The sequence below is a fragment of the Epinephelus lanceolatus genome, chromosome 7 (assembly GCF_041903045.1).
Source record: "Epinephelus lanceolatus isolate andai-2023 chromosome 7, ASM4190304v1, whole genome shotgun sequence".
Lineage (NCBI taxonomy): Eukaryota > Metazoa > Chordata > Actinopteri > Perciformes > Serranidae > Epinephelus > Epinephelus lanceolatus.
In genome coordinates, this window is record NC_135740.1 from 18,205,400 (window position 1) to 18,219,258 (window position 13,859).

General features: G+C 40.1%; 3 protein-coding genes across 7 annotated transcripts in view; 2 read left to right on the forward strand and 1 right to left on the reverse strand.

Annotated features, from left to right (window-relative positions):
* Positions 1-614: 614 nt before the first annotated feature.
* Positions 615-3,145, forward strand: higd2a (HIG1 hypoxia inducible domain family, member 2A). Its single transcript, XM_033633317.2, has 2 exons — positions 615-849; positions 2,557-3,145. Exons 1-2 carry the CDS (start codon positions 663-665, stop codon positions 2,721-2,723), a joined length of 354 nt encoding a protein of 117 aa, XP_033489208.1. The 5' UTR covers positions 615-662; the 3' UTR covers positions 2,724-3,145.
* A 571-nt stretch (positions 3,146-3,716) lies between these two features.
* On the reverse strand, positions 3,717-8,784 carry cltb (clathrin, light chain B). Of its 3 annotated transcripts, none has more exons than XM_033633314.2 (6): positions 8,343-8,784; positions 7,659-7,705; positions 7,328-7,445; positions 7,026-7,137; positions 5,184-5,237; positions 3,717-4,798 (listed from the first exon to the last, which is right to left on the reverse strand). In XM_033633314.2, exons 1-6 carry the CDS (start codon positions 8,509-8,511, stop codon positions 4,627-4,629), a joined length of 672 nt encoding a protein of 223 aa, XP_033489205.1. In that variant the 5' UTR covers positions 8,512-8,784; the 3' UTR covers positions 3,717-4,626. The 3 variants fall into 3 exon arrangements, with proteins under 3 accessions (XP_033489205.1, XP_033489206.1, XP_033489207.1); XM_033633315.2 differs by lacking the exon at positions 5,184-5,237 and adding an exon at positions 5,687-5,707 and having other exon boundaries at positions 8,343-8,783; XM_033633316.2 differs by lacking the exon at positions 5,184-5,237 and having other exon boundaries at positions 8,343-8,781.
* A 2,577-nt stretch (positions 8,785-11,361) lies between these two features.
* The window catches only part of pdlim7 (PDZ and LIM domain 7), a 44,081-nt gene continuing 41,583 nt past the window's right edge, over positions 11,362-13,859 (forward strand). Inside the window, exon 1 of one of the 3 annotated variants that reach the window (XM_033633312.2) lies at positions 11,362-11,547. In XM_033633312.2, coding sequence (XP_033489203.1) covers positions 11,518-11,547 — 30 coding nt within the window. In that variant the 5' untranslated portion in view covers positions 11,362-11,517. Of the gene's footprint in view, positions 11,548-13,102; positions 13,262-13,859 lie in introns of those variants that run through there. The other 2 variants (XM_078169261.1, XM_033633313.2) reach the window with 2 other exon arrangements.

Here is a 13,859-nt window from a genome sequence, read left to right on the forward strand (position 1 = left end):
CCCATTATACTGCCACTCAGTGGTAAGAGTGGGGGTCCTAAAAAAGAGACTGGCAAACATTTTTACCAGTTATACTATTACAGTACTAGTAGTAATTTTGCTATCAATAGCAAAGTCATGATCAAACAAAATGTGGCCCTATCTCACCATAGATTGCAGTTTCTTACAATGGTTAATTCATTGCCACATATTTTTAATTTGTATAGTTGCATTAAGCTTACCTGAGCCTGTAGGCCCCAGTTTACACTTCAATATGTCACTACCTCCTTAACTGACAAATGCCAAATGGTTAGTTGATAGTAGGGCTGTGTAATATATTGAATTTAGTTAGCAGCAGCAGTTGCTATAAATAAATCATGTTTAAAACCATATTAAAGTTTTTACATTTTGAAATTGTTATACCCTAAAGCAAGTTAATGAGTGTTGACCCATATTTTTTATGTAAAGGGAGGTGCACTTTATTACACACTGAAATTTAACACAAATTTAGTTGTGCAATGTGTGCACAATGTATGTAGAGCAGGCAGCAGACACCAGGAGGAGGCACTGACACACCTTCCTCTGACGTTTGAAACATCTGAGCTTTTATTGTGAAATCCAGGGTCAAAGTGTAACCGGAAGTGTAGTTCTTCAGCTGGTTGCGGGGTTTGTGTAAAGTAGGCATGGCGGCAAGTACAGCACCAGTGGTCCCAGACCAGACGCCTAAATCATCGCCGCCAGCAGCTTTGCCGTTTGACTTATCTCAGCCTCCTGTTATCGAAGGCTTCAACCCTCTGCCGAAAGCCAAAGATGAGACGTTCAAAGAGAAGTTCATGAGGAAAACAAAGGAGAACCCGTTTGTCCCAATAGGTGAGTTATACAAGAGTGGCAACACAGCTGAGGGGAGTTACACAAGTGCTGCTCCGAGTCGGTACAACTCGTCCTTTATTTAAAAAAGGTGGTCAAATTATATTTTCGGAGGCATTTACATTTCAACGTAACGGAGCCGACTGTAGCATGCTAGCAAGTAGTAACTGCGTATGCTAACGTCAGAGGAAAAGTAGCTAACTTGTTGTATGTGTCGGTTTGCGTTTGTCATCAGCGTCACCAAAAACACCTTGTTGTCACCTGAGTGTCGTCAATGCATGACTTTGACAACAATTGCCAACAACTGTCAAACTTATTTTTGTGTAGTTTGACCTTACTTTATTTTGAAAAACGTATTGAAGCTGTGTTGCCCTTGGTGCAATGCTCTCAAGGTTCTATCGATTCAGATAACTCGAATAAAACACATAAATAAAAATCTCACTCTTGGTAGTTTGTACTTGTGCATTGTTGGTTTCACGGTATTAGATATAACATTATCCATCTCTGACATTTGTGCTGCAACCCTTTATATACACACATAGTGGTAAAAGTCCTCCTTTTGTGATGTAAAATTTGAGGTCGATGAATTTCTAATTGGTCTAACAACCCGAACTGCATGACAATATGAACACTACAAGAGGTTGAGATTGAGAACGTTTCCCCCCCCCTCTGATTTGGGTGAACTTACCCTTTAATATTGTGCTTTGACTGCTGTGAGTGCCCCAGTGTCTTCATGGTATCCTCCATCTTAATACTGTAATACTTCAGTTAGTAGCCCAGGCTATTATTTGCCTAAATCACTGAACTCAACAGACTTATATTAGGGACAGGTGTCTATATGGGACAGGCCTTTAATTTCTTTCACACAAAAGTCTTGCTCAGCAAAGATGAGAAACACAATCAAATTGTTTATTTGGACCAGTATGAATATTACTTGTATAGAAATTAGGCTTCGAATACCATCAGTTATGTGTTATGCTATGACGCTTGTTTCTCTGCACTCAAGGATAATGGCACCTGGCACACCGACGCAACACCACTTTGTCCTAACTTTGATTATTTTTAATAAAAACACTTAAGATTATTTTTATTGGTGGACCCTTGTGGGTTTAAGGATATAAATACTTACCGGGTAATCGAAGAATGACTAATATGACTTTATGACGGCTTCAGAAGAAGAGAGTCACCACTTGTGTTTTTGGTCATGCTGGTAAACCTGAATGACTTACAGTCTTCTCTGGTGCTCATGGTTTCAATAAAATTAACCTAGGTAACAATGTGTAGCATCTCCATAATGACATGGTTTAAACATGTATTATTTGTATGTGCTATCTAAACAGCCAGCTAATGTTATCTCAGGTGGGTAGGGAACAATCCAGTTTTGTACGTCAAAGAACATCTATAAAATTTTAGTGCTTGGCAACCAGACCAGGCATCTAATTGAGACAGGCCTTTATTTGTCAAAATGTGAAGCTACACCAGGCTAGTAAAAGAGAGTGGGTGTTTAATTGGGACTAGGCTTTTAATTGAGGTTTTTCTGTACTTATTTGTCTATCAAAGGAGTATTGAGAGTGTCTATGACATCAAATATAACATCTGTTCATCACTTCTACATTGCTTTCCTGGTCAAAGTCAGCATGTCCAGCACTTGGGTGTTATTCTGTCAGACAGTCTACAAGTTGTATTAATAATTTCCCTTGTGTTCTCCAGGTTGTTTGGGAACAGCAGGAGCGCTGATGTATGGTCTCCGTGCCTTCCATCAAGGGAAAACCAGACAGTCACAGCTGCTGATGAGGGGGCGTATCTTTGCTCAAGGCTTCACTGTAGTTGCCATTATTGTTGGCGTCTTCACCACAGCTGTGAGACCCAAGCAGTGAAAAGGGACCAACCCCACACCTCAACCGCCGCCCATTCAACTTGGAATCAGACCAGATCCAACTTGGACTTGGACTGATTGTTATCTGAATGAACTGAATAATGTGTTATGTTTCTAGCATTGTTCAGATACCTTTGTTAATGCCAACGCTATTTATTGTTTGAATATGTGAACTGCTCATGGTTGTTAAATATTTAGCTTCAGAGTAGCACTATGGAACAACTAAGTATAATCAGCTCCTTACCAGCCTGGGTAAGCAAGCTGGATTTCACTTTTAATGTGCTAAAATGGCACTGAAGTAAAATGCTGATAAATATAAAGTGTATGCTCTTCAGGAAGGTCAGATTTCGAATGTTCCCATGTGTCGTCACTGAAATGATAAATGCATCACCTGACTGGTTATAAACTTTAATTTGAAGCTGATGTCTCGTCTGTACTGTGATAAAGCATCACACCCACAACTGTGTTCAGGGGACATCTACTCCTCCTTATCCAACCTTTATTTAACAGGTTATTTTAAAAAATCAGTGGGGAAATCCAACACAGTTTTTATATTAATGGCCTGGGTGAGTAGATCTAGATGGAAGGAGGCTTTCAGACACAAAACAGGCCCAGTCTAAATGTCCACCTTTGACAAAAAACATACTTTCCATTTCACTTCAATTCTCAAACATGAGGGCTCCAAATATTAGGAATGTAACAGCACTTTGTGAAGCATGGTGGCCATGCACCTCTTGCTTCTTGGACTTCTTATGTTGCCTGTGTGTAACATTTAAATGCTTTAAACTGTGGGTGAATCCCTCAAACACCAGTATCACCATAGCACAGCCTTCAGCAAATGTGTGTCAGAGTATGCAAAGGTGGATGTTTGCACTGGGCCACACATGATTTAAGATCCTCACACATCAACTGGACAAACTCAAATTCAAGTGATTATGTCCCGGGCATTTAGATAGCAACAGTCTTAGCTTGGAAATACGTGAGGACAAATTAATTTCGGTGATCATACTCCACTTGCTTTTATTTTCCAGTTCCCTTTTAACATTCACTTGTTTCTGTATTCAATATGTCCAAATAGGCAACATGTGAAACAATGTGCAGACATTACCATTGAAATTAACACCTTATTGATTACCGTTTAAAAAAAATTTAAAACATATTGGTGTAACATGGAACATGGTGCAAGAAAATCAGTGAAATGATAAATCGCACAAATGTTAATCACGTGAACTCCGAAAATTTAGATGATGTTTCAGAAATCTTTGGTTGTGAATTTTTAATTTTTTGCCTAATTGAAGAGGAAATCCATCTGGCTGAATACTCAAACTGGAGTAAGAGCTACATCAAAAAGGCCACAAGCTTATGTGTTTAAAAGAGAAAAAATATGCGAGCTACGTTAAATATGGTGATAAGGGATATAATGCAACAGATGTGAACAGACTTCGTGTTGATAATTCTACACCGATGAGAGGCAAGTGGTTACAATCTAATATGCAATAGTGCTTAAAAAGTGTTGGACATCGACCAAAATGCTAATTTATAAAACAACTAAAAATTGTGCATCCAAAATATTGGCAGAGGCATGCGATAAAACTGACCTAATAACAATTTATAAGTTAAAGGGGAAGGAAAATGTTTAACTTACAGTAACAATATTTTCTTAAGTACAGCTGTGACAAAACTGACCAGCCAAAGGAAGTCGTAACAATAGAGCAGTCCATCTTCTCACAAGAGAGTGTGGGTTAAGTATATTATTTCAATATAATAGGCATCGAGAAAGGCGGGAAGTTTTTCAAAGGTTATAAACATACCAGGATTCTATGGAAAAGGGCGTACAAACTCTTCTGATGCGACGTGAGGTTAAAACTGAATAAAGGCAATGCTTCTAGAACAAAATTCTCCCCCTAGCGCACTAGAGGTGTCTGTTTGAGAGAGATGAGGACAGAGCGCATTCGAGAAACATCCTTTGCCTGTTTGTTGGTTTTCGGATTGAAGTCGCAGAGGCGGGCTACTCTCTCCCATTCGGATCCTGGGCTGTCGCCATCGCTCTCTGCCAGGAAAGCCTCCTCTGATGCTCTGCAGGTGGGAGGGAAAGATATGAATGAGTCGCAGTGATAGAGGGATTTCGGAGCAGTTTCCATAACGGCAAACCCGTCTGAGCCAAACATGGTGCTCAACCACACAGTTCAATCACATGAACAGCACCATGCACATCATACACAATAACTTCATGCGTTTCTTTATATCAATATCAATCAAACACTTTGCTGGAGACATGTTTAATATTTATGACAACCTATGGCTAATGTAACAAATAAATGCAAGAAATACCAAATTAGGCCTTCAAAAAAAACAGACTTTTAGTTGTAGTGTTTGGGGCATGCATCGGGTCTAAATCAACTAGTGGTAATTCCTGGGGTGGGGCATACAACATTAAAAAGCATAAGAGTTCTAAACCTACACAAAGCCTATAACATCAGAGTTAGGCTGTTTGTAGAAAGCCTTGTCAGCAATCCTAGACCGCAGGCAAGGCCAGGAAAGCAGGAAAAAGAGAGAGGAGAACAGTTTCAGTGTCAAACAACAAGCAGCGAAAAGTTAGTCTGCATTAACAAGATTATGTAAGCGACTGAGAAACAGTTCTAATGAGGGTGGAAATAAAAAGGTTCAGGACGGACTGAATACAGTCTTTCCGTCTGCTGTACTACACTGTTGCCAATCAACAAGCTTTCACAACGGCAACTGCAGACGGCTTTGCTGCTCCGCTGTTTTGCGGATGAAAACTGTGACATTTGATCTCTGCTGTTTGCATTCCTTCTAAGCCAGCCAGCTTCCTGTTTTGTTTTCCAGGCACACTGGACACACAGCTTTAGACTAGTATCTCATCAGAGGATTGCCTCTCAGCGCTTTCACAGACACAGGGAGAAGAAACTGGCCAAAGCTAGAGCCACAGATGCCGAGTGATACCGTGCCAGACTTGGACAGAGTCTGTTGGAAAGTGTGAGAGAAGAACGGGGTTAGCTCGGTCAAGAAAAGGAAAGGCTGTATTGTTTTTGTAAGTATAAGGAACCACCCTGACTGCGACCAGACTAAACTAACAATCTTTAAAGCTACAGCTGGTCACTTCTATGAAAATATATTTTTTTGGTCATATTTGCTGAAACTGTCAATATATTCTGAAAGACGTACATGAGACAATCTGTGAAGAAAATCACATTCCTCCTCCTCTTCTTTCTGCTTCTAATGGCATTTGCTAGAATCGGTCGCGGCTCACCGGAAACAACCAATCAGAGCCGAAGAGTCTCTAACGCGGCTGTCTGTCGTGTGAATCAGTGCTCGTGAACTGTGGTCAAACTAGGCAGAACTGATCAAATATGAATCAAGATTCTGTTGCTGCAGTGCCTATTTCTCACCTCAAATGTTTTCAGAAACACATTTTAGTGTACTGTTTAGCTGTAACATGAGAAAGGTGGTCTGGCTGGTGTTTTGTCTCACCTTGATTGTTGCTAACATGGTGGCTGGGTCGCAAATGTTCTCATTTTACAGCTCAACAGGACACTAGATTATATTCTGAAAACATTTGAGGTGAGAAATAGGTAATGCAGTGACAGAAGCATGATTCATATTTGATCAGTGCTACCTAGTTTGACCCTATGACAGCAGCTCATGAGCAGTGTTTGACATGATTGACAGCTGCATTAAAGACTCCTCAACTCAGACTGATTGTTCTCATTTATGTGAGGGAGTGCCATCAGAAGTGTAGGCAGAGGAATATAATATTTTTCACAGATTATCTGTCTCATTTAGTGCTGTTGAATGTAGTGACAGTTTCAGTAAGTATGGCAACAGTTTATTTTTTATAAAAGTTACCAGTGACAGCTTTAAGCAGAAGAAAGACTGACTTTTTATATACGCAATAAACACATTTGATGAGCAACACTTTTAAACGTGAAAATGCTACACCAATTGTACCAACATTTAATCCCTTGGTGCATAGTCAGACACAAGTGCTTCAATTTTCCACATCACTTATTTTAAAAAATCAATTACAAAATATCTACAACTCCAGCTAATATAATAAAGTCTTATTACTATTGTTCCTGTTGCCACACGCTGGATCTGACTTGACATGTGCAGTAAATTTAAATAGGCTCTTCCAAGAAAAACTACAATCTGCCAATACAACACTTGAGCTGTTAATCTGAATAAAATGTGTCCAGTGTAGCGATTACAGCATCATCGCATCATAATGACAAACCAACTGTTACTTCCCTGCACATTAACAGGGGACATGTCAGACACTAACCTGTTGTTGGCCTTGTTCTTCTCCATCTGCTCATTCTGGTGTACGTGCCAGTCCTCCAGCTCCTTTTTGGCTTTCTCTCTCCACTCTGCCTCTGCTGCCTTGGATGCTGAGTCTTTGTTAGGGAGCAACATCACAGAAATATTATCAGAGAGGCCTCTAAATTGGGTACCAGCGTGACATGATTAGATAGATTAGATGATGCGTAATTTGTCTTAAAGGTAAACTGCAAAATGCCAAATCAAAGTCATTCATTACAGCTGAAAACTAGGAAATGTATGATGAAGTATGATGTCTTTGCTCACCTAATGCTTCAAGGCGTGTCTTCTGCTCCTCCCTCCATTTGCGTAAACTCTCTGGCTCTTGTCTCTGAATATCCACCTGAGCGATGGCTGCATAGTTGTCTGTTGGGCCATTGGACTCCTGTTGGAGGACATAAAATAGTAACCATATTATTAACAACTACCTATTTGATCCAGATACTTGGTAGATGGCAAGTTATAAACATGACATGCAAGACTACCAGTACAAAAAATATGTTTGTTAAATGATTTGAACCAAACCAAACACACAAACATACTTTGCATAATATAAATATAATTTAAGAATAAGGCTGAAGACATCTGTTAAGCTCACCTGAAACAGGTCCCCATTCACTGTGGCAGGCTCCTCTTCGAAACCGTCTAACATTGTGACAAGAAAACAAAGTTTAATATTAAATCAAACCTCTTTGATTTCTCCACTTAGCTGCCTTTCCTCGTCACCTGGATTAACTTATGTTCACTGAGACTGTGGCAGAGTCACTTCATTCTTAAGATAAACGTTACAGTAAGACCTGAGAAATGCAGCAGCACCTGTTTGGGCTCTTGTGTTGTCCACGCAGCTTTGTCAGTTAACCGGACAGGTTTTTCCGGAAAAGTATCAACAGTTAGCCCCATAACGTTACTATATATAGCTAGAAGTACTCACTTGATCGAAATCAGTGTTTGCTAAAACGTTTTGTTGCACAGTTTGACATTTCTAACCTTTCAACCTCAGGAGGAAGTGCTGTGAATTACTAACGTACGTTGGTGGTGTGCAAACAAACGCACCACGGTCAGCTAACGTTAGCTAAGCTAATAAGCTAACTTTTCCTTTTAGTTTAACTGTAGACTAGCTGACTGTATAAGCTAACTGATGCTAATGTTGACGTGTAACGATGGGGTCATTGTTCCCTAACTACTACCAGTCCAGTCCAAGTACCGGTAGGCACATTAGCTAGCTTTAGTTAGCTTGTTTGCTTGCTAGCCGACGCTGACATTAGCTTAGTCCCAAACTTGCCATAGTTGTCCGGTGCCGGTTGAGACAGCTGTTCGTTCTCCGCACCTTCCAGCGCCCCGAAGCCTTCGCCGTCACCGTCGTTCTCTATCCCCGCTATCTCACTCTCCTGTTGGGCCAGGAAAGCAGCGGCTGGGTCCTCTTCGGTCGGGTGTGCGCCGTTGTCAGCCATCTTTCACAAAAGTGTTTACAAGTTTAACTGAGCTTGGGTTGGTTGAGCTAGCTTAACGTCAAAGACACAAAATTAGGCCACCGGTTCTGCAACGTTAATACAAACAACTTTTAAAAAAATCCTCGAATATAATCTAGTCCAGGTAGACTAGAGTAACCACAAGGCAAACGATTAAACCGTATGAAATGAACAATCTGAGCTTCGACTTAAGGCCGTTACTGATGATTCATGATTTCTTGACTTGCTCCAGCTACTGTGATGATGGAGCAGGGCAGCACCCTGAGGGTACCATTGCCTTTTGTTGCAGTTTGTCTCCATCTGCTGGCCGGCTGCTGCATCGCTTTACCAGGTCCTTAGGTTCATTTCATCAAAAGCTATACACTAGGCCTACTGTAGTATATGGCTGCAGTATCATTTCAAAGTGATGTTTCAAATGTTACTGTTACTTGCACCTGTAGTAACGAGAACAGGTTAAGCCAGTGATACTCAACTTGCATTGCCTGGGGGCCACTTTTGCAGAATGACAGGAGGTCAGGGGCCAGTCAGCAGCCCTGCACATGTACGTGTTAATAAACAAGCTCTATTTTAATGCTTTTTTATGCACTTTGGCATAAGTATATTAAAAGTATGAAAAAGTCCCCCCGTGTGAATCAAGTCATTTCCACTGTGAATTAGAAAATAGTTGGTGATAGAGCTGTATGATATGCAAAAACAATCATATTGCGATTATTCTGAGAGATATTGGGATTTTGATATGAGTTGTATCTTTAGTGGGAATGGTCATTTTTGCATTTGGTTTTCAAAAATGATGATGATGTGATCTTTGCTGGGGTCCGTACCAAGGCCGGGGTGTCTCTGTAGCATTACAATGCTTCATTCGTAATGGTATGTTGTGACATATTTTATCTTCATCAAAAATTGCAGCTCCTACGATTTGAATATTGCACCTGACCATATTGCGATGTCAATAATATTTTGAGTAATTGTGCACCCCTAGTTGGAGGGTGCACCCAGCACTCTATTGGGAGCCAGATTCCATAAACTGAGCTAAGTGTGATGTAGCACATATCATAGGCCTATGCAAAAAACTCAGCAGACAATTTGAACAACAGTTAAAATATTAAATAACAGTTGTAGCCTGTGTGTTAAAATAACACATATGTCCTCCCTGATTCATATTCATTAATATGTAAAAGTGGATGGGACATGTTACTGTGTGCCATCTGAGAAATACTTTTGTTAATAAAAATTAAGTATAGTTCTGATGTGATAGAGAAATAGAGGACAAACTATTTAGAATTTAGTAACAGTATTGAAGAAGTATAGGCTATAGACCCATCACCTAGTGGTTTCCAACTGGTGGCTCGTGGACCCTTTCTGACCATAAGGGACTCGCAAACATGTCAAGTTTGTAAAATAAACACGCTATTTTTAAGTACAGTAAATTTCCAGCACAGAACTTTTATTTTGTAGCGCCGTTTTCTCCTGTTGAGTGAGTGACTAACCAACAGCTACTTGATAGAGATAGCAAACTAGCTCAACGACATGGTCAAATGCAAGTATGACACTGAATGTATCAAACTGTGTGGACCTTGAACTAATGACTAGGGAGAAATCCGGACCCGTGGTTGGATCAGTTCTCTTGTTTGTGTACAGACCCTTAATGGTCTGGCCCCATCCTACATCGCAGACCTTCTAACCCCCTATTCTACACCCAGGTCCCTTAGGTCAGTTGACCTGGGGCTCCTGGCTGTCCCACACTCCACACTTAAGCTCAGGGGTGATTGTGCCTTGCTGTTACTGCCTCCAGACTGTGGAACAGCACCCCCTCCCAATCAAATCTGCCTCCACCATTGACTCATTTAAGTCCAGGTTCAAAATCTACTTCATTAGCATTTGAGTCCTCCTGATGTGGTTTTTCCTGACGCGTGCCTGTGTGTGTTGGCTCTCCAAATGTGTGAGTGGTGTACCTGACAGTTATGTTGCCTCTCATGTATGCATTTTTAGCACTTTTAGCACTTTATTCCTTTTGTACAGCACTTTGGTCAGCATGAGTTGTTTTTAAATGTGCTTTATAAATACATTTGAGTTGAGAAAAGTCTGGCAATTAAAATCAAAGCAGTTATGCAGAATGACTCCTTGGAAAGAAAGACACTAGCCAAGTGGATTTATCTTTACAAGGAGGCAACCTTAAAGCTTTTCATACCAAAGAACAATGATTTTTTTTTAATTGTTATTATTTAATAAATATAAGCAAAACCATGTTATAATTTAAACCCTTTATAATGTAGGCCTATGCCTTCACAGGAAGTGCTACAAAACATCTGTGCAATGTTGCTGGTGGAGGTGGGGTGGAGCTATTTTGTAGTGTAGTACTATGCATTACATGTTTTTAAGCACATTATATGTTCTGCGTGTAAAATATTGCTCTTAAAAGTAACAGTAACAGCAATCATATGAATGTAGAACAATAAAACAAGCAAACAAAACATACATCCAGATTTTTAATCCCTTATTTGCCTAATCAGTGGTTGATTGCACACACCTGTGGCCACTCAGTAATTATTATAAACACATTTAACAACCGCTCTTGAGATATCACTCAACACCAGTGCTGGAGTTTCTATTAAAAAGCTTATTGTTGCTGAAAAATAAAACATCTATATTAGGTATTTGTTGGGTTGTTTTGTGCAGTGATTTATTGTTGTCTTTTTCCAATACAAAGAACACTGAACTGGTTTTCAAAGTGGCATTAAAGCCATCATGATTGATAATGTCTGCAGACAGAGCACGGCCTCTTCTGGTTTACAGCCCGAGCATGAAATGAAGCAGCGGCCCATGTGACTTCTGACGTTTCAGCCGAGTCCTACTAAAAAGAATTTGAGGGAATGATCCTGCAGCTCACCAAGGGGATCCACGGTGGCTTCCTGACGTCCGCTTTAAGGAAGTCCGAAACTTTAGCCTTCTTACCGATTGACTTCTTCTTATCCGGTAGACCGACTCGTGATGTCTGGCGAACACAGCGAGGGCCAGGAGGTAAGCTGATTCATTATATCCACACATTTGAATGCATTCCTTCGTGTATGTGTGTGTATGTGTGTGTGTGGAGTAACTTTGTGACGCCAACTTCTTCACAGTACAACTTATTGTATGGGCTGTGTGTGCCCCCACACAGTTTGGCTTAGCTGCTGCGAAACACTGTCGGTCTGTAGCGGTTGCAAAGTACTTTGCTTTACTTGAGGTTTTCGTGTCTCTTCCTGCTCCTTCCATTGTGAATGTTCATTGCAAGGTCTGCACTGTAGTGGCACAACCAGCCTGCAGTCTTTCATTACCTGTTGCAAATGATTGTCACTGAACTCAATTAAAGTAAGATATATAAAGTCATAAGTATGTACTATGTAAGAAAAAAAGCCTTTAATTCAGTGTATTACTGTACAGCAAGATCCTATAGATATATTATAGTGACACCATAGATTATAAATAGCAACACCATAAACAGGGGCACCCACTTGAATGAGTACCACAGGCATTACAAGCATATTCATTGGCTTTGGTAAATGATTTCTCTCCACTTTAATATAATGAGTAGTATTTAATTAACTGAAATGCCTCCAGATTCACGCTCTTGCTTTTACTGTTTTATTATAATCCTTTTAAAAGCAACTAAATCAATTTGCATTGTGCTGTTAACACAAGAACAATCTAACCTCCATTACCTGTTGCTGCTGTGGGTCTTTGCAGTTATTGTCACAAGCTGTCTGTCTCATAATTGCTATTATAATAGCTTTTCTTAGACTTATTTGTAGGAGGTATAAATACGAGAAAAGTGACAGTTAACTTATCCAAGTTTTGGTAATTAAGGCTGTTTGTCATTTAGGAAGTGCATTTAGTTAGACAGTCTTGTGCAAATTGAAACTTTTTAAAGAATTTCACTTTTCTAATTAGGAGGTTTTGTGGGTTGAGGTATTTCGGTTGCTTTATAGTAAGATAAGGACTGTACTGCCATTGTTTTTTCTCTTATCAATTAGCCCTGTTTCAGTTTTTACTATATATATATATATATATATATATATATATATATGTGTATATATATATATATATATATATATATATATATATATATATATATATATATATGTGTATATATATATATATATATATATATATATATATATATATATATATATATATATATATATATGTGAGCTCCTCTGTTGCTTTAAGAACTTTAAATATAATTGCCGGTTTGGTGGCACTGGGCTTCATGCCCTCCAGAAGGAATGTAGAATTCCCTAAGCTTTGCCTCAGTTGTGGCCGTCTGCTGCTTCTCAAGTACACTTTAAAAGAAAAAAATCCATTGACTTTGATGTAAGTAGGCTTTTACCAGAATATAGGGGTAGTTGACGTTACCTCTCTCCGTCCTCCTCTACCCTCTCTCTCTCTCTCTCTCTCTCTCTCTCTCTCTCTCTCTCTCTCTCTCTCTCTCTCTCTCTCTCTCTCTCTCTCTCTCTCTCTCTCTCTCCCTCTCTCCCTCTCTGTGACTCATGTGGGTGTTGGGCTGAAATAGTTTGGTGTAGTTTTACATTCCTTATATAGCCTCTGAGGAGTGAGCAGAGGCGAGGGCTTGCCTGTGTCGCAGACAGTGTCGGGGGTAGGGTTTGCCAACAGGGAGAGAATCTGCTTGCCCTAGCTGACTGACTCTTTAGCTTTCTCCCAGGTTTTGGGCGACAGGCCAGCCCTTGAGGACAAGGTAGGTTTTGCATGGTGGCATCTCAGGAAGCTAGGTGTGTGTCACCAAAAGCGATGACACCTGGTAGGGGTGAGGCAGGAGGTGTGTTAAGGGGTGCAGGTACAGAGGTCAGTGGTGCAGCTGTAGCTTGCAAGGAAGAGCAGAGCAGAGCAAGTGACATAGCCCAGTGTCTCAAGTTGCGTTTGGTTCTTAAAATTACCTGGTTATTTTGTGACCCTGCCATTGTATGTCACTAATTAGTTCTGGGGAAGTTGTTTGACACTGTTGTCTTGGTTCCACAGCTGTACAAATTATGTAAAATATTCAAAAATGTTAAGGCAAGTTTGTATGCTGTGGGGAAGTGCTCCAGTGTTTCATAATAGTTTATATACAATGAGTTGGTTGTATTCCCTTTGAAAGACAGAGGATAACTGTTGACTGTTGCCATTGTTCAAATTGTCCAGTCGATTTCTAATGCTCAGTCGCAGTATAGTATAGTCTTTACACTCTAAACTGGGCCACTATATGAGTGCTCACCTGAGATTATAACGCAACTATGTGTTGATGAATGTAGGAATGTTGTGTCCCAGCGGCACATCTGGTATTTTATCATTTTGTA